This window comes from Sarcophilus harrisii, chromosome 3 (assembly GCF_902635505.1).
Source record: "Sarcophilus harrisii chromosome 3, mSarHar1.11, whole genome shotgun sequence".
Taxonomy (NCBI): Eukaryota; Metazoa; Chordata; class Mammalia; order Dasyuromorphia; family Dasyuridae; genus Sarcophilus; species Sarcophilus harrisii.
In genome coordinates this window covers 29,204,569-29,230,700 of record NC_045428.1, presented here as the reverse complement: position 1 = coordinate 29,230,700, position 26,132 = coordinate 29,204,569, and the positions used below count along the sequence as shown (strand labels likewise).

Here is a 26,132-nt window from a genome sequence, read left to right as displayed (position 1 = left end):
ACTAGATTAAATTCCCTGCCCAGCCTCTCTCTGTGTGGACAGGATGACATGTGAGAGCAAAACCCACCATCTCTGTTCTGGTCTGGAGCGGGGAACATAGACCAGCATCCTGGCACAGGACCTGTTTGTCTAGGGCAGAAGATCTGCCATTCGGAGACCTCAGGAAATTGGTAGCAACTTTCAAATATTTCTGGAAATATTAAATATTTAAAGCTGTTTTCTACCTTGCAAAAGCTGAGAAGGCAGCACAGACTCGTGCCCAAGAGGGGCTGACTCAGCACCCCTGCCTGGCTACGTCAGGGCTCTGATGATGCGAAAAAGGCACAAAGATTCAAGATAAATATGGAGAATTCTCCTACTGTTGCTGTTTTCTTTGTTCTGTTTTGCTTTCATAAGCATATGCTTGTCAGTTTTGTCTAAAGTCTAACAAAATACCTGCTAAATATGGTTCAAGGAGGAGTAGTTAGTTTTAGGTTTGTGAGGTCTCTTCATTTACCCAGCGTGCTCATTTGCCAGGATCATGGGAGAGGCTGGTCCCGACAAGGATGCTGGACGTGAGGTCCTGCTCTTTCAGATTTTTTATGGGGACTGCTTATCAAAAGTGGAAACCTCTCTGTTGGAGATGTTTAGTCATTAAATTAGAGTTTAGGGTCTATGTCCTGTCTGATCTGACACACTTTTCACCATCCTCTTTGCCTTTATATCTTCATATGCTTGTTAATAAATGCAACACAACTATGGTAAAATGGAGAGATGTGGGTCTTCCCTCTAATATTCACTCTCTGTGTGACATAGAACCGCTTCATCTGTAAAATGGAAATGTGATGACTGTAATGGGCAGTTAGCTGGCACTTAGATAGAGTGCCAGATCTGAAGTTAGGAAAGCTTGAGTTCAAATTTGGTCTCAGACACAAATTATGTGACCCTGGGCAAGTCACTTTGTCCTGGTTACCTCAGTTTCCTTATCTGTAAAATAAGCTAGAGAAGGAAATGGCAAACCAATCCACTCTCTTTGCCAAGAAAACTCTAAATGGGGTCACAAAGAGACAATTAGCAACAAGAAGACAATGAAGAATAATTGTAAAGTCTACTTTATAAGATAATTTTGACACTCGATTGCTAACGTATGTAAAAGTGCTTTGAAACCTTTCAAGTGGAGAAAAAATGTTCGCTAGGAAGTCTTTTAATTCATTTCAGTTCAAGGAATTTTTTGTATGTCAGAAGCAAAATGGGAAATAAAACCCCGAACCCAGCATTATGTCACCTGAATGCTAATCTGTGAATGGTCGAAGTCTTAGAGAAGATAGAGAAGCCTAATTGTGCTGAGATACCAGTACTCGGAGGTCATTCAGTGTGGAATCAGGGGACCTGCCTTCGAGATCATCAGTGGCCCATGTTCCCTCAGCAGTCCTCCACATCTTTATTTCTCTAGCCTTATCTGTAAGTGGAGGGTGGTGGGCTCCATCAGTGGTGCCAGAGGCAAAGAGAAATGGAGGCCGTTAATAGGTACCGATGGAGCGCTGTAAGCTCCATTTTGACTTAGTTGTAAAATGTAAAATTATCTGTTTAGTTTTTTATATATATATATATATATATATATATATATATATATAAAACTAAACAGATAAGTGTGTGTGTGTGTGTGTGTGTATACATACATACATACATACAATTTTGTTAAATGTTTTCCATTTTAATCCTGTTTTGGACCACCCAGGAATGATGTGACTTGTATGTTTGACACCTCTTGGATAAATTACTTCTAAGACTCATTCCTACTCTAAGGCAAGAGATGTGCATACACACAGACACATGGAGGAGGGGAAGGAGGAAGGGAGGGAGGGAGGGATGGAGAGAGAAACAGACAGAGACAAAGACAGAGAGACGGAGACAGAGACTGATATAGAAAGAGAGACAGAGAGAGAAACAGAGAGAGATAGGATGGAGGGAGATGCAGGGAGATAGAGACAGACAGAGGAAAAGATCATGAAACAATGCAGATGAACTCTAGCTTGGCACTGGACATATTTTCCTGACTACCACCAAAGGTTAAGATCTGAATAAAGTAATGTGTAGCCCAGGGGGATTTCTGGACTTGGTAGATGTCATAGATTGACTCATTTCTTTTTGGTGTCTGTAACCTTCCCAGTCTTCCATCTTGGCGAATAGCAGAAATCCCAAATTAAGTTGGTGCTTGCCACTCAGTTTTCACATTCCCCATAACTTAATTAGCATGTGACTAAATGAAGGAACTGCCATCTTGCCTGTGTGTGGCATTCAATTCCATTTAATCCAATGAGCACTTATTAAATGCCTACTGTGTGTCAGGCACTGTGCTAACCACTGGGAAAAGTGACAGAAATGTTGTGGTTCTTGCCCCCAGGGACTTACCTTCTTTTGGGAGGAAGCAACATGTACATAGATGGTTGTTGTTGAGTTGTTTCAGTCATGTCTGATTTTCTTGGCAAAGATTCTGAAGGGTTTGTCATTTTCTTCTCCAGTTCATTTTCCAGTTGAGGAAACTGAGGTAAACAGGGTGAAGTGATTTGTCCAGCTACTAAGTGTCTGGGGAAAGATGAGTCAATCTAATTTCAATCCCTGTACACTGTACCACTTAGCTGTTCTCATGTATATAGATAAATATGCAAAAGATATATATATATATATGAAACAAAAGTAATTTGAGGGGTGACAGAGAAGTGGGAAGGAGTAGGGGGAATGTTACAATAAAGAGAATTAGGAAAAACCTCTTGTGGGATTTTAAAGGTCAGAGAGGTACAGAGAGAGAGCAGTCAAGTCAAGGGGGACAGCTTAGGCCAAAGCATGGAAGTGGGGCAATATTAAGTTTATGTCTTAGCAGGTAAATCTTAGGGAGTCTGAGGCAGGTGGAGATTAAAAAGCTTCCCCAGAATCCCAGAGCTAGTGAGTGATGAAGGATGGGTTTGAAACCAGCTTTTCCTGACTCCAGCTCAGCCCCTATCCATTATGTCAAAATGACTTACTTGTAACTTACTTAGTAAATTAAACATTTCCCTCTGTTACACTGCGTGATAATAGCTTCTCGGTGCCTATCTTAGAGTCCCTAAGATATGGAATTTTGCATATGGAAGCATCAAGAAGGCAGTGGTGTGTCTGTGGCAGTCACTTTGGGATGACTTGCCTTGGAGGCAGGAAATCTATCAGATTGATACTTATGGAAAAAAATATCACTAGGACCATATCCACACATCTTCATTCCTTTAGGGATCTGGGGGAGAGAAATCTCCTTCCTCCGTACTTTTGCCCAGGCTGTGCCTCATGCCTGGAATCTCTTACTACTATAGCACTTCTTGGAATGACTAACTTCCTTCAGGAATCAGCTTGTTTGAAGTCTCCCACTTGAGGTCTATCTTGAGATTCCCAAGTTCTAGTGCCCTTGTAACTCCTCCCAGTGCCTTCTAAAACAAGGCACTTTGTACTTTGTAATTTCTCCCAGGTTCTAGTATTTTCCCCTCATCTCCCCCATATACCTTCTATTTCCATTGACTTATTTGTGTCTTTGTTGGCTTCTCTCAGTCATTCTCATTCAGCTTTACTTAAGTTCATAGAATTTTTCCAGGTTTTTCTCAGCATCTTCCTTTTGCCATTTTTTTATCATAGTACAATTGATTCCATCACATTCAGACACCAGAATTCATTTAGCTCCATCCCAATTGTTGGGATTTCCATGTTTTTGTGCCACAAGACAGTTGTCCATTCCCTTTTTCCTTTCTCTTTGGGATATAAGCCTACTAGAAGTACTTTGGGGACAAAGGGCAGAGGTAACAGTGACTTAGAGTTCCGTATAGCTGTAACAATTCATAACTCTACTGATAGTGCCTTAGTAACTAACACAGCTTCTTGAACACTGGCCATTTTCCTTTTTTGGCCATCTTTGCCAACCTGATTAATATGAAGTAGAACCTCAAACTAATCTCTTATTTTCTAGAGAGAAATCCTTAGCTCTTGAGTGATTTTTTTCTCAGGGTCCTGCAGATAGAAAATGGTACACATGGGATGTGAACATGGATTTTTTTCTCCTTGTTTTTATTTATTACACCTTTAAATTTGCATTTTTCTGCTGATTCAGGGTTGGTGAGAGAGAAGGCATCCACTCACTTCTCCCAGGGTCCAACTCCAAATTTGATGTATTTTCTATTAAATCACCATTAGAGAGGTTTTTAAAAGGTCTAATTAGCATTCAGAAGAGGCAGGTCAAGGAGAATTGGGAACAGCTGTGACACCCTGTTGAGCCTCCTCTCTTCCTGACCAACTTAAGGGACTGGAGGTTGCCAGACCTTTGGAAGCTCCTGTCCAAGAAAGGATGAACAAGTCAGGCATACTTTTCTGGACCATGTCAGCCTTGATTAAATACAGACAGATGAGGTTTCTCAGAACTGTTTCCTATTCTTTACTCTTTCCCCCTCGTTATGCTTTTCAGGAACCTTGAACAAATATAATATACTGTCACCCTTCTCCTTGCTCTCCATTTCTGAGTCAAAATGTTGAAAGTAAAATTGGGATATTTCAAGCAAATGGAGAGCCTAGCTCCAAATTTGTTCCTGAAGCATCACTGAGCAAACTCCTGGGAAGTTCAATATAGGAAAAAAGGCAGCTGGCTAGTTTTTTTTTTTTTCCTTGTTTTTGTTTCATTTTTAAATTTAGATTTTTCTTCTTGAAGTAAAACTTACAGATTTAGGGCCATCCTTGCTTGACTGTTTCCCTTGATTGTGCCTCCTTGTTTCTAGGGACACGCTTACCCAGGGCTACTTTTATCTTATGCTGCATTCTAAAATACCGGAAGCCTTCACTTGGCTGGGTGCTCCTTGCTGCTGCTACTTCTGAAATCTTGGTTCTATCACCTACTGCCTACATAGCAAGACTTTGGACAGAGTAGTCTTTGGGAAAACCAGTCTCCTTAAACCTCAGTTTCTCTGTCTGTAAAATGAAAGGAGTGGATCAGGTTGGCTTTGGGAGTTTATTCTAGATTCAAATCTCTGATTCTGTGACCTACGACCACTCTGGGCTTCAGTTTCTCCATCTGTAATATGAGTGGATTGTATTAGATGGTCTTAGAGATCCCTTCTTACTCTCAATACATGATTCTCATCAGATTAGATTACCTCTAAGGTCATCTAGTGGTTGTAGCTCTAAATCCATGTTGCTTTGGCAGAGAAATGTATTTCCTTCTGCTTTCTTCCATGGGTAAAAATATTATGAAAAATTCTGAGTCCATATGGGATAATGGAGAGAAGAGTCGTATTAGTTTTAGGAGATACCTGGGTTGAAATCTTTCTTTTAATGCTAAATAAAAAAGGCAAGGCTAAGAAGAAGTCTTATGAGGTAAGGCATGGAATTATGAAGGATGCTTACAGATTTTCCCATGAATTCCCAAATATTAAGAATGCTTGTTTGTATCAGCCTATATTTAATTCTTGATAATAGGTATGTGGAAAGTGTAGAGAGGGACAAGCCCCTTGATTAAAAAATGGTTTATCATAGCCTTAGTAAACTGGAAAAAGAGACCTGAGAATGGAAACTTGGGGAACACTAAGAGTAAGGGGTCAGGAAGAAAGAAGAAATGATCTTCAAAAAAGGAGACAGAGAAAAGGGTGAAAAGAATAGGGTGGACTCTCTGAAGTCAGAGACTAGAGAGTGTATCCTGCAGGAGCCAGGGATCCTCAAGAGCTAGAGCTACAAAGAAACCAAGAGGAGAAAGTCTGAGAAACCCCCCTGGATTTTTGTGATAAGAACGTGTGGTGACCTTTTAAAAGAGCAGATGAAGTTGAGTGGTAGGGATGGAAGCCAGATTGCAGAATTGGATGTGAGTAGCTGCCAAGGAAGGGGAATCACTGAATATACAGGATCATTTATATGCCAGGAGATTGGCAGTAACACAGAGAGAAATGGAAGGGATGATATGTAGAAGGTGGAGAGAGAGACAAGGGAAGGCTTCTAACCTTAGCCCTTCCTTTTCTCTTTCCTCCCAAGAATTAAGAGGGAGATGAACATCTTTGGAGATATTGAAGGAAATCATCAGAGTGGAAAAGATTTGAGGACACAGGGGAGGTAGGGAAAGAGAGAGAGAAAGACAGACTGAGAGACAGAGACAAAGAGACAGACAGAGAGATAGGGAGACAGAGAGAAACAGAGGGGGTAGAGAGAGAGATATGGAGGGAGGAAGGGATGGAAAGGGAAAGGGAGAAGGAGAGGGAGAGGAAGGGAGGGAGAGGGAGAAATGGAGAGAGGAATGATTGCTTGGGCAAGATCCTGAAAGAAGGAAGCCAGAGAAGGGGGAAGGGAAAAGATCAGAATGAGGTAAGGATGAGGAATAGCTCTTGCCTAATGTAATCAATTCAGAGATGTCTTTCTTTGTAGTGAAATATAAATGTGTATGGAATAGCACTTTTAAATAAATATAAATATACGTATAGAATCACTGTATATAGGAGCTATCAGGATTGTTTGGAAGATCAGACATATTATATGTACTTTCCAAATCTTAAAATGTATAAATATTAGTTGTTATTATTATTTTCATCATCATTAACTTTTAATTTCATTTAAAGGTATATCTTAGTCCCCAGGATTTGAATTGATATACTTGGAATATAAAATAGAATTAATAAAGTAAATCTTTACCAATTTACTTTTTTGGACCATGTCTCAGTTACTTAATATCAACATTCATGGGCTCTGTGAGTTTCACTTGTTGAGATGCTTACCCTCTCTTGCTTGAAATAGATTATTTCTTGGATTAAAACAATTCATTAGTAATAGATTCCATTTTTGTTGCTTTTTTTTTTCAGGACCCTGCAGGGATCTTTGAATTAGTGGAACTTGTTGGAAATGGAACCTATGGCCAAGTCTATAAGGTAAGATCACAGACATATGACCAAGGTTTATTTTGTATTTCCCTATAGGTGAATATTGACCGCTTGGTGGAATTTATTTGAGCCCACCAGTTCCTACAGAATTCATTAAAGTTAATGGGCTCTTGCATCTATAGAGGAGGTGATGGTTATTTCTGGGAAGGCACATAATTGTCTTGAAGTTATTTGGAGGGTTGTCACATGGAAGAAGGATTGGACTTATTCTACATGTTGTCACAGGGCAATTTGCGGGGGGAATAAAGATAATGGAGATACAGTCAGAGACTTAAGAGTTGTCTCAAAGGATAACCTGGATTCCTTGGGGAGGTAGGTTCTCTCTTATTAGGGATCTCCTAATGAAGGCTGAATATTAAAGGCAAATGCAGTAGAAGGCATCTCTATTCAGATTACGATTGGGCCAGATGGATTCTGATGTCCCTGAGATTTTGTAAATAGAGCTTTAATTTCTTATATGATGAGACACTTGGATGATCCAACTGGAAACACGTCAATAGATTCTTAAATCTTATATATCACCAGGACTATATTTCCCTACTTAGAACAGAGAGAGATAAGCTCAGCACCCACTGCAGCTGAACAGGGGCATTACACTGGAGGTGAATAGGTACCAATACATCCCTAGTACCATAGGACAATTAAGTCAGATGGCAGGATGCCTTCAAGCTGTAGTCTTTAGGAAATTCATTACTTTCTCATTGTCTAACTTGGATTCTATAATTTGACTGTTTCTGTTGTTTTTAAATTACTTATTGTGGTATTTCTTCATGACAAATGAAATCTGATTTCAGATTTTGAAACCTCCTTGAGGCTTGCTCAGCTCTTGGTGACTCTAATTACTGCCGAAGCAGGTTTTCAAGGGGAATGAAAGCTGCCATCTACTACAGAGTTTTAAGCTATTAAATAATCAAGGCCAGAAAAGTAGATTTGGTGATGGCCTGCAGCAGAACCTAAATACATTTTGTAAGTAGTGTTAGTAGAAAAACATCCATATCTTGGCCTTCTGTTGAGAGTAAGTTGTATCATTTAGGAAATATAATTAAAATTTGAGACACTGATAGAGCTCCCATTTCTTGATTCTTTTTAAGAACTTGAGTTCAGATTTTATCTGTACTCTGATAAATCTGTGACTTCACTAATATGGTCATTCCCTCCAGTGAGACTAATGGTACCTATGGGGACTTGCATCTTCATTTTGTGTGACCCTTATCCATATCTTCTTTTAAGTTTGTTGTTTGCCTTTCTTTTTTTTCCCTTGAAGAGTTAAAATCTGACTCATTTAATAGAAAATAGAGGAAAATCTACATCTTCAGGAAAAAATCCAAAGTGATTATGATTGTTGCTTCAGTTTGCACTAGGTGATTTTCACCTGCTAAAAGAAAGTAGACTGACAATAGGAACTTCTAGAAACTGCTTTTCTATGTTAATTTGGAGGAATTGCTATCCTTTTCCTAACTGGGGAAATGAAACAGCATTTCTTTTTTTTTTAAAAAGTATTATTATTATAGCTTTTTATTGACAGAACATACGCATGGGTGATTTCTCAACATTGCAAACACTTTTGTTCCAACTTTTCCTCTCCTTCCCTCTACCCCCTCCCCTAGATGGCAGGTAGTCCCATACGTGTTAAACATGAAAGAGCATTTCTTAATGTGGATTCAGACATGAAGTCCCATTAAAAAAAAATCTTCCTGAGTGACTAGGATTCCATTTGATGCCTGAAATCCTTCCTCTTGTCGATTGAAATGACTGCCTATGGAACCTGGCCTAATTTTAGTACGTGCACTTCAAACGTTCTTCAAAATACATGAATCTGACACTCTTGAGAACCTAATTTTTTGGAAAACACTGGAAATGAACCAGCATAAATGGTTATTTTTCTTGTGGATATAACCAGATGGTGCTGATTTCAAGAAAACTATGTCACCCTTTCTTTAAAAGAAAAAGCCAACCCAATTTAAGGGCTGTTCAAAATTAGCTCTGTTTGAATTAAGAAGCCCAAGGCTTTGGATGAGCATTGTTGTATGGGAAAAAAAAGGAGGGCTGACTTTGGAACCAGAGAGCTTGGGTTCAAATATAGGCTCAATTCTCTGTAAGTTGTTGGGTAAGTCATTACATTACATATCTCTGGGCTTCAGTTTCAGTACGTTGACCTCCATGCTCCCTACCAGCTCTTCATCTGATCCCGGGAGCTCTTCACAGCATCTGCTGCAAATTCCCCATTCCCTCTTGGATTTCCTCTGTCATCCAATAAAATGCATGCTCATCGAGGTCAGGGATGGTGTTTCAGTGCAGTGCCTGGCCCTTAATGGATAATTGTTAGCTGATATCTTCTTATAACTGTGGAAACCCTGCTGTTGCTGAGTGGTCACTCATTGGTAATTTGTAGTTTTGGGAAACAGCTTAGGGTACTCAGACATTAGGTGACTTACTGAGCAGCACAGGGCTACAAGACAAGACCTCCTGACCCACCACTGTATCTCTATCCACCACATCTCTACTCAGTTTTATATTGGGATGACTTTCTCAGAATGGGGCTATTTTTGATCAGTAACTAGAGCCAGCCTGGTAGGTAATGGAACCAGTTGGAAGGCATTTCCCAGTCCATTTTATCCAAGCCACACCCAAAAGAGAATCCACTTCACTCCAGGCTTGAGAAGTGGGCATCCAGCCTTTGCCTGAAGCTATACAGGGAGGGGCAGCCGACTAGCTTTCAAGACAATCCTGTTCCACTCTAGAATATCTCTAATTATAAAGCAGTTGTGTCTTTCTATCAAGTCTAGATCTAACTCCTTAGGACTTTGACCCACAGCTTGGAGTTTTATTTTCAGCAGCCAGATGAACTCAATCTCTCAAAAGCTGAGCACAGAGAGGGTCACTCAGTAAACATGAAATAATAGTTATTGGGTTGCTGAAGTACTCCAGCTCTCGCAGAGTATTTGAACCTAACTCTGGAGACTTGGGCTCATGGAACACCTTTTCTTCTTGGCTTTTTTTTTTTTAATTAGGTGGGAATATTTGGGATATGGACTGGACTGATCATGGGGACATTATAGGTACTTTGATTGTGTTCTTCCAAGAACTAGAGCTCTTTATGTTATGGAGCTGTGTGAGGTATTAATTGGCCAAGTGGTGGTGAACTTATATAATTGATACCCATTTTGTATAACATCCAGTTGCTAGGCAACTAGATATGACTGCATGTATACTATTCAAGCACGGAGACTCCTTCCTGAGTCATCAGAAGTTGTTGAGCATCCGGTGGCTGGTTGGCTGTGCTGACAATGTAATCCCTGCTGGCCATTTGAACAACAGAGCAGATTAGGGCTTGATTGAAGGGGAGCCATTTGCCTCTAATATATAGTTAGCTACTTGGTTTTGGCCAGCTTTAATAAAAAAAAGGTCAGTGCATAGAGATCTGAACTTACAAAACAGATAAATTAGGAGGTAGTTATTTGCACAGCAGGGTATACTTACTTCAAGGAACAAAATATCTTTCTGGGATAAAAATGATGTGCATATAGACATTTTGTCATTTGGATTATTTGAAATGCAGCAGATGGGTAGCCTATCTCAATGAATTCTCTGTTGAATCTTCTCCTAAAGCAAATAATAACCCCCAGATTTATCTGTAGAAATCCATATTTTCATATGTCAAGTCATCTTAAAATGAAACATAACTGTCCTAGAGGATTATTAGTTTTATAGAAGAATTCCTTGTTAGAAGCTCTTCTAGGATATTTAGGGTAGAATTCTGCATATGCATGAGACGGCTGCATTTTTGTCTCAGTATCTCCCACAACTAGAATACTTTGCACATAGTAGGCACTTTTAAAAGTTCTCCTTACTTTCCAGCCATTTTCTTGACAGTTTTACCAACCGTTTTATTGTTTGGATCATAACCAAGGCCCAGAGGATCTGAGTCCTTTGTCTGTAGAACTTCCACCATGGTGTTTGTGGTTCTGATCTGTCACCTGACTTACTCTTTCTGCACTAGTCAGGAACCATAGTCAAATTAATTTGGATTTGGTCAAATCAGGAATAATAATTCTTGTAGACAATATAAAGTCTGACCACCAAGACAAACCCAAGAACTATATGAATGCAATTACAAAGCACTTTTTGCACAAATAAAGTTAAATCTAAACAACTGAAAGATATCAATTGCTCATAGGTAGGCTGAGTTGATATAATAAAAATGACAATCGTACCTAAATTACTTCACTTATTCAGTGTCATATTAATCAACTACCAAAAATTATTTTATAGAGTTGGGGAAAACAAACAAACAAATTTCATCTGGAAGAACAAAAAATCAAGAATATCAAGGGAATTAATGAAAAAATACAACAGAAGGTGACCCCATCATACCAGATCTAAATCTAAATTATAAAATGACATTCATCAAAACTCTTTGGAACTGGCTAAGAAATAAAGTAACAGATCAGTGAGATAGATCAGGAAGACAAAACACAACTGTTAATGACCGTAGTAATCTACTATTTGATAAACTCCAGATTCTAGTTTAAGTGCTTACTATTTGACAAAAACTGCTGGGAAAAACTGGAAAACAGTATGGCATAAACTAGACATGGACCAACAACAAATACACACATTCCCCCCCAAAAATGAATATACCATTTAGACATAAAGAATGATGTCATAACTAAGCCTATATAGATAGAATGATAGATAGATACTGTATACATTTGGTGTGTGGGTATCTATCTATATACACACGTATATACACACACTATATATATAGTTGAGGTGTGTGTGTGTGTGTGTGTGTGTGTGTGTGTGAGTGTGTTTGTGTATGTATATATAGTTGGTGTGTGTGTATATCCTAAAAGGAATACACGATTTAAACATAAAAGGGTGATACCATAAGTAAGCAAATTAGGGCAGCAAGGAATAGCTTTACCTCTCAGATCTATAAAGAAGGGAAAAATTTATGACCAAACCAGAGATGGAGAAAATTTTGAAATGCAAAATGAATAATTTTGAAAACATTTAACTAAAAAGTTTTTGCACAAACAAAACCAATGCAACCAAGATTAGGGAAGTAGAAAGATCAGAAACAATTTTTACAGTCAGTGTTTCCAATAAAAGTCTCATTTCTAAAATATGTAGAGACCAGATTTACACTCAGGACTTCCAGATCTAGTGGTCTAAGGCAAAGAAAGAGATGATCTCCAGGAGCAGTCTAGAAAAGATAGTTTGAAAACAGGTTCCAAATGGAGTACTTTGTATTTTATCCTTGAGGTGATAAGATAATGAGCTTCGAATTAAAGAGTATCACTATTTTTATTAATTTCGTTAATCGTTTCCCAGTCACATTTTAATGTGGTTCAAGCCACATTGAAGAGTTGGGAATTGGGAGGGGTTTTTTGCTTTTGTTTTTTTGTGGGAAGAGGGAGCATCTATGTTTTAGATAACAACCACAGCAAGCAAAAAATAAATAATAGTTCATATATGTGGATCACTTAATGTGTGGCAGGCACTTTATAGTTTTTATCTCATTCAATCCTCACAATGACCTGGGGAGGTCAGCATTATTATTATTCTCTATTTTATAGATGAGAAAAGTGAGGGAAATAGGTTAAGTGACTCAACTCAGTCATGTTCATGAAGTGGAATGGGTGATGATGAGTTCAAGGGTATGAGTGTCCCCATGTATGGCTGAGCTGCAGTGAAACCATGGATCCTGAGAGTGGAGGAGGCTGTTTAACTAGGTTTGAATGGTTGAAAGGGATTGAGTGGTTCTGTCTATTAGATATTTTAATGGAAATGTCCAAGGTTTGCCTATATGATTGAGTGTAGTCAATAGTGAAGATTTTATAGATTTAATTTGTAATTAGGGTGCAATAAGGAAAAGATTATTGACTTTGGGAAACAGGTTTTGGACTGTCTCCTTTCTATGGCCTGCTGGTGAGTTATTTAGTTTCTCTGAATCACTGCATTTTGGGGTGAAATAGAAAGACTCAGAGGGCCTGAATTTTAATTCTAACTGTGCTTGCTAAAGAGCCTGTGTGATCTTAAGCAAGCATCTTATTTTCTCTTTTTGGGCCTCAGTTTCCTAAGTTGTAAAATGAATCGCATAGAAGACACATTCTTTTCAGCTCTAAATAGCACGAGCTTACAAAGGAGGGTTATAGTATGAGGTGTCTGCTTTGCTGACCTCACAGGGTTCTTGTGGGAAGTACAGGAAAGGGTTGGCAAAAGCATTCTGGGTAAACTTCAAGGTACTTCAAGGTGAGCTTCCTTATCATCCTCACAATGACTTCCAAAAAGTATCCTCTAAGGAGTAGGTAAGCTCCTTGAGGGCAGAGACTAACTTGTTTTTTCTTAGCTTGTTTTTGTCTCCCCAGTGGTGACTACAAAGTAAAATGTTGCCTGTCTGACATGGCTTTGGGGAAATGGTTGTGATAAAATGAAAAAAAAAAATTTGGTTTAGAACCCTTGGGTTCAAATCTCAGCTCTCTGTGGTTTAAAGGAAATGATTTTACTTTCTTAGATTTTTATTTCTCATCTATTAAAATGCAGCAATCGGAATTCTACTTCTCCAGCTCTAATTTTATGATCTTACATGAAATCACAAGTCTGCTTCCAACCAACTGGCCATTTCTTTTTTAACTTCTTCCAGAGAGCCTTCCCTTATAATCTTCCAAGGATCTTCTGTCCTTGGTCCATTTCATTCAATAGATAAGGTCTCAGGATTATTGAAATGTGGGGAATGTCTTAATTGAAACTAGTAAAAATTATAGGAATCCATTTTACTTCTGCTCCTGGGAAAAGAGAAGACTTCATCTTGGAAAACATTCACTTGGTGGGCTCTCCATTGTAACTGTCCTCAGTAAGGAAGTCTCTAATTGTGGCCTGTGCCTGTGCTGCCCCAAGCTGTGATCCTGTCAGTTCTAATAAATTAAAGCTGAATTAAGCCACAGATCTGTGGAGGGGAGACCCTGACAGGGAGAGCACCTGTGTGGGTGAGAGAATCCACCTTCTCTCTGGCAGGTACTGGTACTTCAGGAGCTGCTGGCAACACAAACCCTGAGGTGGGAGGGATGATTCCGTGCTGTTAAAGGTATTGCCAGCCTGAAATATTTCTTCTCAGGTTGGCTATAATCCAGAGTCACTTTCAGGACTACAAGTATTATTTAGATTGTTCATTCTGACATTCTGAATTTGACCTAGGAGAATTTTTAAAGTTCTTGTTCTCATTCTCTCTCTCTCTCTCTCTCTTTCTCTCTCTCTCTCTCTCTGTCTCTCCCTGTCTCTCTCTCTCTCCCTGTCTCTCTGTGTTTCTCTTTTTCCCTCTTAATCTCTTTCCTTCTCTCTTTCTGCTTCTCTCTTTTTTATCTCTCTCCCATACATGTTACACATCCCTTTATATACATATATATACACACATATGCATATATGTGTACACATATACCATTATATCTGTATACACACATATATTTTCCATCCATAGAATCTAAGCTTCCCAAGGCCAGGGACTGTTCATCTTCATTTTGGTGAATCCATTGCTGATGACAGTCCATACTGCATTATGACATGGGCTTACTGAATTGAAACGCATTAACCGTGTAATTTTCACAAAGGCCTTTAAACCCTTGGGAAAGCCTGATTTCACAATATAGGGACTTAAATGGGATTTCACAGTTAGGGTTTTTCTCCCAGAGACAGAACAGTGCAAGTAAAGAGGGAATTCATTCATCTAAATTGAGAACTGAAGAGACATCATTTTCCAGATCTGTGAAATGGTTAATGTTGGGAACTTTTATAATCCCTTCTTACAGCACCATTCTATGATTCTTTTCTTCTGTTATATTTTCAATATCTCTTTAATTAAAATTCTTCTAAGATAGTACATATCATCTAGAAACAGAACCATGGAAGATTTATCCTAGACTTACAACTCCATGAGGGCAGGGATTAAGTCTTAGTCACCAGTGCCCTGCCTAGCAAGGTGCTTAACACAGAGAAAGAGTTCCATAGAAGTTTAGGGGCCAAATCAATGAATCAGTGAATTCTAGTCCTCTCATTGCCATTCCTTTAAAACTAAGAAAAAGGATATTTGAGGGCGTGCATCCTACCCCTGGAGAAGTTTTAGTTGTATTTCTACTGACTCAAAACCTTCACACATTTCAGTTTTTTCCTCTCAAATCTTCCTTAAGTTATAATAGGCACATTTCCTGGATATTTTTCTGACAACAGTGAAATCACATACGAGCCACATATTCTGCACATCTGCCTCTCCATATGTTTGAAATCTCCTAAGATTATTCATTCAAGAGCAGCCTCTGTATGTCAGGTGACTGTCCCAGTGCTAGGATCCTGTAACTCAGCCAACATCCTGGTAACCTTCCACAGTCTTCAGTTTTTCTGATAACTTTTCCTTCTTCCTGGACCAAAATGGAGACCTAAAGTGTCATCTTTAGACATTTATGAAGTATATGAAAACATAGTGCTAAGTTCCAAAGTTGGAGGACCATCAGATTACATGACTTTTTTTTAACCTATGTAGCTTTAGGCAAATCACATACCCTTCTAGGCTTTGTTATCTCAGTTTCTCATCTGTAAAAGAAGGATGGAGGATGGTTTCTGAAGTTTCTTCTAGTTTAGCTCCTTATTAAATAGGTAAATTTTTGGCCAGTTAGATGGCCCAGTGGATAGAGCACCAGCCCTGAAGTCAGGAGGACCTGAGTTCAAATCTGAACTCAGACACTTATGTGTAACTCTGGGCAAGTCACTTAACCCCAATTGCCTCAGCAAAAAAAGTAAAACAAAATAAAAAAATAAATTAAACATTTTTTAAAAAATAGGTAAAAAAAGAAGGAGGGAGCAAGATCAATGGAACTACAAATGATTTTTTTTAAAGAGCCACCCCTTCTGCTATTTCCTTCTCTGAAATTACTTTCTCTCATATATAAGCACATTTATATATATATATATATATATATAGTCAATCATTTTAATTGTCTCTGATTCTTTGTGACTCCATTTGGGGTTGTCTTGGGCAAAGATACTGAAATAGTTTGCCATTTCCTTCTCCAGCTTATTTTTTAACAGATGAGGAAACTGAGGCAGGCAGATAAGTGACTTGCCCAGGGACAGGTTTAAAAATAACAAAACAGAAGAAAAAACTCAGGAGAATAGTGAGTATCTTGAATCCTGCTCCCCATCTCTGTGCAAAGATGTATTAAGATCAAAGCTAGAGAGGTGTGAAAGCTGATTAAAGATACTAAAAAATCTACTAAGTGTGTACCACCTACCCCAGGCAAGCTGTGCCTTTGGGAATGTGATTTTAAATTCCTGCCAGGGGGCAAAATTAGGAAGATCTGATGTCAGCTTTATCCTTGCTGGGTGGGAGACTTGGGCCAAATCCATTGCGTAGTTTCTCCTGGCCTCAGTTTCCCTCTCTGATCACCGAGGACCTTGGAAGAGATGATAAAAGGGTTCCTTCTAGCTCTAACTTTCTGGGACTAAGTCATTTTAGATTTTGGCGTTAGGAGGCCCATGGGAGTCTCTACTAGTACTAATGCAAAATGCTCATGACACTTAATTGTTTTACTAAATGGTTCTTTTTAGTTGTAATCTACAAAAGACAGAACTGGGGATGACAATTAGGTAATTAGTCACTGATTTCTTAGCCAAGTGGAGAAAAGTTATTATACAACACACCAAATCATTATTTCCCAGGAGGATCATTCCCACCAATAAGAGGACTATCAAATGTAGAAATCTTTGCTTTCTAAAAAGGAACAGCCACAGTAGAAGGAGGAGCATTTTATGGGTGGGCCAGAGATTTGGCCTTTAAACTCCTATCACCACATCCTCCTGTGCCTGAGCTTCTTCCGAAATACAGGCTTCGGACCTCCCAGACTTCCTTAAAGTCCCCCCCAAATCTCACTTTCTAGGGGAAACTCCCTCTTCATTCCAGTACTTTCCCCTGTTAATTATTTCCTGTTTATCCTGTATAGCTTGGTATATATTTGGTGTATATATATATATATATATATATATAGCTAGTATATATTTGTCTGCATGTCTCCCCCAATGGATTGTAAGCTCTTTAAGGGCAGGGATTTATTTTGCCTCTTTTTTTATATTTTGGCACAATGTCTAGCACATAGTAGGTGCTTATTATTGTTGTTCAGTTATTTCCAACTCTTTGTGACCCCGTTTGGGGTTTTGTTGCTGGAAATACTGGAATCATTTTGCCATTTCCTCTTCCACCTCAATTTTCAGATGAGTATACTGAGGCAAACAGGCTTAAGTGACTTGCTCAGGGTCACACAGCTTGGAAGTAAAACTCATATCCTTGGAACTCCAGACCCAGTGATCTATTTACTAGGCTACTTCACTGCCCCTAGAATATGCTTGATAAATGTTTATTAATTGATTATTTCCTTAAATACAATTATTGTATATCCTGAAATGTCATCACCACTGCTATTACCTTGTTTTGCAACCCTTTCTTTGACTCTTTTTTTCATATTCAAATCAAACCCCAGACTAGATGATTATAAATTCAGGGGGAGGAGGGGAGAAGAGCCTTCAAATGAGGGCATAGGACCAAGGGATCCATCTGCAAAGTCTCCTCCAGCTTTCCATGTAATTCTAACCCAGTCACATACCCGACAGGCTGATGTGGGTGGTAGCTGAGTGGGGAGACTGTTTCTTTTTATGTCATGGCTTCTGAAAGACAAAAAAATGCATCGCAAATTTCCTTCAAAAGTCAGTTCCATCCAGCTGTGCTTCGCTCAGTCATCCCGTCATCTCTTTAGTGAGAGTGTGCCTTCAGCCTGAGAGGATGGCTGAGAAGAGTAGTGTAATGGGAAGCCCTGTCGTTTCAATCAGCAAAACCCAGCCTCTTGAATTTGTAGCCTGACTGTGACAGTTGTGACCCAGCCAAATGGATGTACCTTAGTTTCCTCATCTGTAAAATGGGAACAAAACCTACTTATAATCCCTATCTCACAGGGCTGTAATGAGGGCGAGCTGAGAGGATGTGATCAGTATCTTAAATGCTTTTTAATACAATCCAGTCTTGTCCAGACTCCCTTCCTTATAACTGTAGACATTTGTTTTACAGGTAAGGGGGTTGTACCTGCTTCTGGAAGTGAAGTCAGAGGGCCTGTATTTGAATCTTGGCTCTGTACCCATCTATTTGACCTCCTCTGGCAGTTAGGATCCACATCTGTAAAATGAGGGCTTAGTATTTCCCCTAGCACATAGTAGGCACTTAAATGCTTTTTGGCTGACTGACTAGGAGACCTCCTTATTATCTAGAGAGAACTGAGAATTTAATAGCTGGACTAATAGACAAATAATAATTTGGGGAGAATGGAAAGACCTACTGGCTCCCAGTGGGAGCTTATAAGCAACATCATTCTCATAGGGTTGTGGAATCGAGTGACTCCATGTATGTGAAACAATATTTGTCAGCTGCTGTTGATACTATTGAGAAGTGGCCCTTCTTACTGTGTTTAATGCTGGGATTCTTACAATAAAGACTGCTTATTCCCTGGCCCCCAGGCTGTAGATAGAATTTGGGTGGGGAAAAATATATCTTTATTTCAAGCTAAATTTTATTTCAAGGTATTTAAACTTTATTTCAAGGTTGCTTTTTGTAATTCTATGTATTTTGAGCATTTAAAAATATAATTCCGGGAAGGAGTTTCTTGGCTTCATCAGACGCCAAAGGGATCCTTATCAGAAAAATGGTGGAAAAACTCTAGCTTAGAGGGTAGACAGTCAGGAAAGGCTGGGTTCCAGCCTTGCAGCTAACCTACCCTGGATATATAAATAAAATCCCTTTTCAGTGTCCCAGACAACCTTCTATGATTATAAGCTTCAGAGCAATGCTGATCTGTATTAAGGGAGAGAGTTTTTTTCTCTCTTGTGGTGAGTTCCTTACCAGCAAAAACATAGGTTGGGACAAAAAGAGATATTAACATTATGATCATTATTACCTATTGTTTGTTTTTGGCCCTGGTTCACAGGAATTTTCTTGGTCTGATTGGTAAGGGTAATCAGCCTGTGTCAGAAAGGAAAGTGATATAGGAAACCCCAGTTCCAGATCACTGAATCTCTCCATAAACAAATGACGCAATGGACCATTGACCATTAGTGACAGCGAGAGTTACCTGCATCCATCATTTCATTTACCAGTGGGTCCCAGGAGAGGAACCTTTGTTTCTTTCTATAGATTACAGATGCAGAGTACTGGGAACTTAAGGTATCAGTATGGGTAAATGGAACAGGGCCTTTGTCAGCTAGAAAGGTAGTGACAAATTTTACCCAGTTTTAAAAAAAAAAAAAAAAAATTCATCATCCAGGCTAAGTGGTACAGTGAATAGCCATATAACTGCTGACTGCCCAAGTTTTCTCTTCTGTACAATGGGGAGAATGATACCGCCTATCTTCTGGCACTGGGCTTCGAAGAAGACAGATCTGAGTTCAAAACCTAGCCTCAAATGCTGGAACAAGTCACTTAAATTATGTCTGCCTCAGTTTCCTCATCTGTAAAATAGAGATAATAGAAACACCTATTTTCCAAAATTGCTGTGAAGGTCAAATGAAATACTATTTTTATAACACTTAACATAGTGCCTGGCACAAAGTAGGTATACTATATAAATGTTTATTCCCTTCCCTACCCTTCCCATCCCTATGATTTCCTAGATTAAAATATCATTATCTTGCCCCCACTTCCATATATGTATTTTCAACCTCAATGTTTATAAATACCTCCAGGTCAGGGACTGTCTCATTTCTGTGTCTCTACAGATTAGCCCAACACTTGGCAGGTAGTAAGTGCCCAATAAATGCCATCCATCCATCCATGCATTCATTTATTTTTCTGTGCCTTGACTGGGCTCAGACAGCCCAGCAGAGAATGGATTTGAACCCTAGTCCTCTGACTTCCATCCCTAAGGCTTTTCCTTGCCCACCATTATTACTCTCCTGAAGGGCTTTCTGAACCTTGGAAGACTGGTACCTTACAAAAGAATGTTTTGTTTCCCAAGCAGCTGGTACATCTAATTCTACTTAATCTCTTTTGAAAAACATACAGAGGCAGCCAGCCCAGCACCCAGAGGGAGCAGCCCAATCTCCTCTCTCCGGCTCTCCATGGCCATCATGGGGGAGGAGTATCTCAGGAAGGCTCAATTGCCCATATTCCTAAAAGGGCAGGTGTGGCCCAGCTTTCTGTAACCTGAGACCGGTGATTATAGAGTGAGACAGGGAGAAGAGATGAGGAAAAGAGGAGCCTGCACAAGGGCCAACCTGCTTAAGCGATGATTTATGAGGCAGAAGGAGAAGGCTTCTGCCTTGGTCCTCTATTTTATCTTTTGCTTAGGACAAAAAGCGCCAGATGAATACCTGTCGTTAATCATCTAAGCGCGTGTGACATGAATTCAAGGTGGGATCCAGTGGCCAGTGTTGATGGAGGTGGTAGAAAAATATCTTCTGCCTGCAAATTGGTTTTTTAGTCCGTAAACACAATAGGCTTATGAGTGTCCAGTCATGTTGATGACTAATTCCCTCATCCTAATCTGTGTTTCCTGACATGCTGATTGAATAACGTGAAGGGGGAGCCAAATTTCCATTCAAAGCCACTGCCATGGGAAGACTTAGAATAATGATGGTGGGCTGGATGCAAGAGAATAAGGGAGAGGAGTGTTCTCCTGTCCCTCCACAGTAAGCTACACTGGCAGCTGTGTGACCTTGAGAAAGCTACCTAATTGCTGACTACCCAAGTTTCTTCTTCTGTACAATAGGATAAATGATACTACCTCCCTTCCAGACTTTCATGTATTTCAAAGGAGATATCATCTGTAAAGTACTTAGCAAGCCTCAAAGGTCTTCTATAAACACTTGCAGTTCTTTGTTGGGTCCCCAATTCCTCACCTCTGCAAAGAAGGAGGAACAGAATCTTCTTATAACCCTCCTTCGGAACTAGACTTGGTCATTATCAATATAGTTGTGGTCAGTCACTTATCTGTATGTTGTTTTTCTGGTTTTGCATTCTTGTTTCTATGTCACTTCATGAGTCTTTAAGAGATCATGTTCATCGTTATAGTTTTTTTTACATTGCGATAACATTCCATTACATTTAAGTGCCACAAATAGTTTGGCCATTCCTACTTAGATGGACATGGACATCATTTAAAGTTCTTTGTTGCTAGCAGAGGAGTATAGTAAGAATCTGATCAATTCTTGTTGATTGATCATTGGCCATTCCCACTTAGATGGACATGGACTTCACTTAAAGTTCTTTGCTGCTAGCAGAAGAGTATAGTAAAAATCTGATCATTTCTTGTTGATTGACCATTAGCCATTTCCACATTGATGGGTGTCAACTTCATTTAAAATTCTTTGCTGCTAGCAGAGGAATATAGTAAGAATCTGATCAATTCTTGTTGATTGACCAATTGACTGTGGTCTCAATGACATCAGTTTTTTTCAGTAACCCTTTCAGGTTATAGCAGGCAGCAGGATCTCTGTGTCAAAGTGCATCCTTCCATTCTTTTTTTTGCTGTTTTTTTCTTAGTTTAAAAATTAATTTTTTTTTCTGGTGAACAGAAACCTATTTTCTCCTGCATTCACTCCCTTCATTTGAAACAAAAGAAAAGAAAACAAAATCCTCATAACAAATATGCAATGTTAAATAAAAGAAATTTCTGTACAACCCATGTCCAAAATTATATAGGTTTCATGCTGGATCTTGAATCCTTGCCTCAAATTGTACGCTGGTTACTTGAGTAGAGTTATGAAGTCTTTGAAAATTTTATTTATAATGTTTTCATTAATATAAATGGTTTTGAGGTTCTTTTCCCTTCCATTTACTCTTTTTTTTTAGTGTTAGTCTTTTATTTATTTACTTTTTAATAATAGCTTTTCATTTTTTAAATACATGCATAGTTTTCAACATTCATCTTTGCAAAACCTTATGTTACAAATTCTTTCTCCCTTCCTTCCCTCACCCCCTTGCCTAGACAGCAAGTATTCCAATAATATATGCAATCCTTCTAGAGTTATTTCCACATTTACATTGCATAAGAAAAATCAAATCAAAAAGGGGGAAAATGAGAAAGAAAAGAAAAAGCAAGCAAACAACAACAGAGGTGCAAATACTATGTTGTGATCCACATTCAGTCCTCATACTCCTCTCACTGGATGACTCTTTCCATTACAAGTCTATTGGAACTGGCCTGAATCAACTCAGTTTTGAAAAGAGCCAAGTCCATCAGAGTTGATCATCATATCATTTTATTGTGGCTGTGTATAATGTTCTCTTGGTTCTGCTCATTTCACTCAGCATCAATTCACGTAAGTCTCTCTAGGCCCTTCTGAAATCATCCGGCTGATCATTTCTTATAGAACAATAATATTCCATAAAGTTCATATACCATAACTTATTCAACCACTCTCCAACTGATGGGCATCTACTCCATTTCCAGTTCCTTGCCATTACAAAAAGAGCTGCTATAAACATTTTTGTACATGTGGGTCTTTTTCCCTTTTTTATGATCTCTTTGCTTCCCTTCACTCTTAAAAGCATTTTATTTTCTCTGAAGTCTAGTAATATGTATTGTTGCTGGGAAAACCAATCCTCATTCAGAATACACTGATTTGTGACAGTCTTTAGGTAGCAGTCCGACTTTTCTTTTTTGCATGTACTCTTCTAAAAATTCATCATGTATTTATTTTTAACATTAATTTTAAAAGTTTGAATTTGGAATTCTCTCCTTCCACCCATCGAAAAAGCAAGAGTTGTAATAAGAGTTATACATGTGAGATCATGCAAAATATATTTCTGTGTTAGCCATGTTGCAAAAAAAGTGAAAATAAATTATGCTTACATTTGCATTCAGATTCCATCAGTTCTTCCTCTATAAGCAAATAGCATTTGTCATCATGAGACTTTTGGAATTATCTCTATTAATCAGAGTAGCTAAGTCATTTAAAGTTACAATGTTGCTGTTAACTGTGTACAATATTTTCCTGGTTCTGCTCACTTCACTTTGCATCAGTGTATATGAGTCTTCCCACGCAACTTGACCTTTTCAGGTGTGCAGATATTTTCTCATAATTCCTGACAGTGAAACCACAAGCTGAATCAAAACTTTACTGATTTTTTACTGATTGGCAAACGAAATCACAGACTTCATTTTCTGTGAATCAGTTTTTGTATAATAGAAAGAGACATGGAATGAACAGGACTTGGGTTCAGATCTTGGCTCTGTTATTTATTACCTGTGTAGCCTAGAAATTGTCCTTCTGATTCTGGATTTTATGAAAGTGAAGTCACTGAGCACTTATTAAGTGCTTATATGCCATGCATCTAGGATACCAAAAAAATGGCAAAAAGCCATGGTCGATGCTTTCAAGGGCTTTATAATTTGATGGGGGAGATGACATATAAACACATTATGAACATATAATATCTCTCTTCCACTTCCATAATTCTTCAGACATATATATATATATATGTACACACATACACACACACATGCATATGTATATATGTATACACACACATAATAGACCAGAAGAAATTCCCTAGGAGAAGGAAGCATTAGAATTAAGAAAGATGGGAATAGTTTCTTGCTGGTGGTGAGATTTTAGTCAGCTAGGTTTCTTAGTTCTAGGCCATTAGCAAATATTATTCATGAATCATCACACAACATAAAGCAACCAGACTTGATATCTTAATTCAGTTTTGGATTTAACAGTATAATGGTTATTTGATTAGCTCATCAATAGAGAAATTTTCAAAATTTCAAATATATCTTTTCTCACGAGTCCTAACCTGAAATAATTTTTATAAATGATGATGGTGATGATAATGATATTACCTAGAATGGTGATATCACATTAAGGTTTCCAAACTGATTTACAAATATTATTTTATTTGATACTCGCAAAAATTTTGTGTGGTCTCTTTTTTACAGATGAAGAAAGCGAGACTCAGAAAAGTTAAGGAATTTGCTCAGGGCCTCCTAGCTAATCAGTGTCTTCCTGTCTCCAAGTCCTCTTGTCACATAAGTAGCTGTTAATGGAAGAATAATGATAATGATGATGATACCACTGAATTTGGGGACTTGTGATTTCATCAGTATGGCTGTTCTCCATCAGCTTAGATTATAACTCTCACTAGGGCACAGATGTTAATGAGTTGCTGTGGCCACATATTATTCAAAAATTGGGACTAACTTTCTGATGAAGAGCCCTTATAAGTAGCTGAGTCTGTCCTTGGGTGACAAGTTTGCATTCTCTGATTGGCTTTATCCAGAAAGCCCTTTGAGCTGCATGAGACCAGTTGCTTTCAGGAAATCAGGGCTGTCTCCACAACATGGTCTGGGAACAGGAATTTGAACCCAGAGAGTTTGACCCAAGCAATCAAAAATTATTTAGAATTGATTGGGCACAGTCAACAAATAGATCCTGTGTGAGGCATTAGGAATGAATACTCAGTAGATAAGAATCTGGGCTCCTCTCAAAGACCTTACATTTCATCCAGGGAGCCAACATGTACCCAAATAGATATTTTCAAAATTGATTCAAGGTGCTTTGTGGGAAGAGGGCATTATCAGCTAGGATAGGGAGAGTAATGGGGAAAGGCTTCATATGGGAAGTGGTAGCTGAGTAATTCTTGAGGGAATGAGGCTCTCCAAGAGGTGAAGGAATGGAGAGAAGTTCTTTCCAGAAATAGAGGACAGCTAGAAGCTTTGTGTCCTGTGTTACCTGGAGGAATCTCAATTACTTTCTTGGGACCTCAATTTCCCAGTAAAGATCATTAAAGGGCCTCCTAAACTTGTCTTTTGAGTTGCCATATTTTCCATTTGGATATCTGTTAAAGACCTTAGCTTAAAAAGACCAAGATCTCCCACAGCATCCAGGGCCATTTCCAGCCATCCTGATCTATATCTGGCCACCAGACCCAGATGGTTCCGGAGAAAAAGGTGAGGCTGGTGACTTTGCACAGCCCTTCTTCGGGGAAATCCAATCCACATGTATGTCATGACATCACCTCTTTGATCTTCTGTTTGTCTTTGAAAATGAAGGATAAATAGTCACCTGTAAAATGAAAGGCTTGGATTGGATGGTCTCTAAAGTAAGGACTCCTTTAATTCTGCATCCTGTGAATGGTAATAATATATATATATATATATATATATATATATTACATATACATAATAATATACTTGTATAGCAGTTCTAATTTACAAAATGCTATCTTTTTATCTTTTCAACAACCCATTGAGCTGGTATTAAGAAAGGGAAAGTGGTGGGTTAATTTTGCCTGCTCTTAAATGAATGTCACTGTGCTGTTTAGAAATGAGATAAAGAAAATGGAATATTTGCTCCAGAATTCTTAGAAAATAACCCTGAATTGAGGGGCCATCTTTTATAACTGACCCACAATTGTTCCCATTTTCTTCAACTGCTCCCTTTTATCACTAATGGAATTTCCTCCCCTCCTAAATTCAAATCTTTGAATGTACTTCTGTCTTGGTGGAGGCTTCTAACAAATGACTCATCTTTGGTCCATGGTTTCTTCTCAGACAGACTAGGGGGAGGAAGTTCTCCTATTTATAGCTATTTCTCTTTCCATCTGCTCAATTCTTCTCAGGTCTTTTACATGATCAAAATCATAGAATCTGCGAGTTGAAAAGGACCCCAGCAGCCATTTGGTCTGTCCTGTACAGAGAATAGTAAAATCAACAAGTGATTGCCCAACATCTGCTTGGAAACCTTCAAGGAAGACGGAATCAGCATCAATTCAATTAATTTCACTTCAATTGAATAGATTCTTATTGATCATGGGTTAGTCACAGAGCACTATAGTAAGCATTAAGATTCATAGACAAAAAGCAACACAGAGATGCTTAGTCTCGAGAAGCTGACACTCTTCTGAGGGAAAACAACATGTCAAGAGATGAGTAAATATAAAAAATAAATAGTAAGTAGAAATTATTTTCAAAAGCAAGAGAAGACTTCTTACTGCACACTCTTAAAAATAATAAAAATGATATTTTCCACTTGAATTCAGACTTTTCACTAATTCTCATGGTGTTTTCCCAAACTAGATCACAATAATGAGTTTATTATGTTTTAAAGATTCATTTGCCCAAGAATGGGGCATCCTGGAAATTATGAAATCACTAACTGTTTGTCCTTTTGATCAATAAAAAAGTCTACATT

The 26,132-nt window shown here is 38.5% G+C and overlaps 1 protein-coding gene across 9 annotated transcripts in view; it reads left to right on the top strand.

Moving 5' to 3' along the window:
• TNIK (TRAF2 and NCK interacting kinase) overlaps window positions 1-26,132 on the top strand; it is a 401,978-nt gene that overhangs the window by 88,253 nt on the left and 287,593 nt on the right. For all 9 annotated transcript variants that reach the window (XM_031957654.1, XM_031957660.1, XM_031957659.1 and 6 more), the window contains exon 2: window positions 6,828-6,893. In XM_031957654.1, the coding sequence (XP_031813514.1) occupies window positions 6,828-6,893 (66 nt within the window). The remainder of the gene's footprint in view (window positions 1-6,827; window positions 6,894-26,132) is intronic.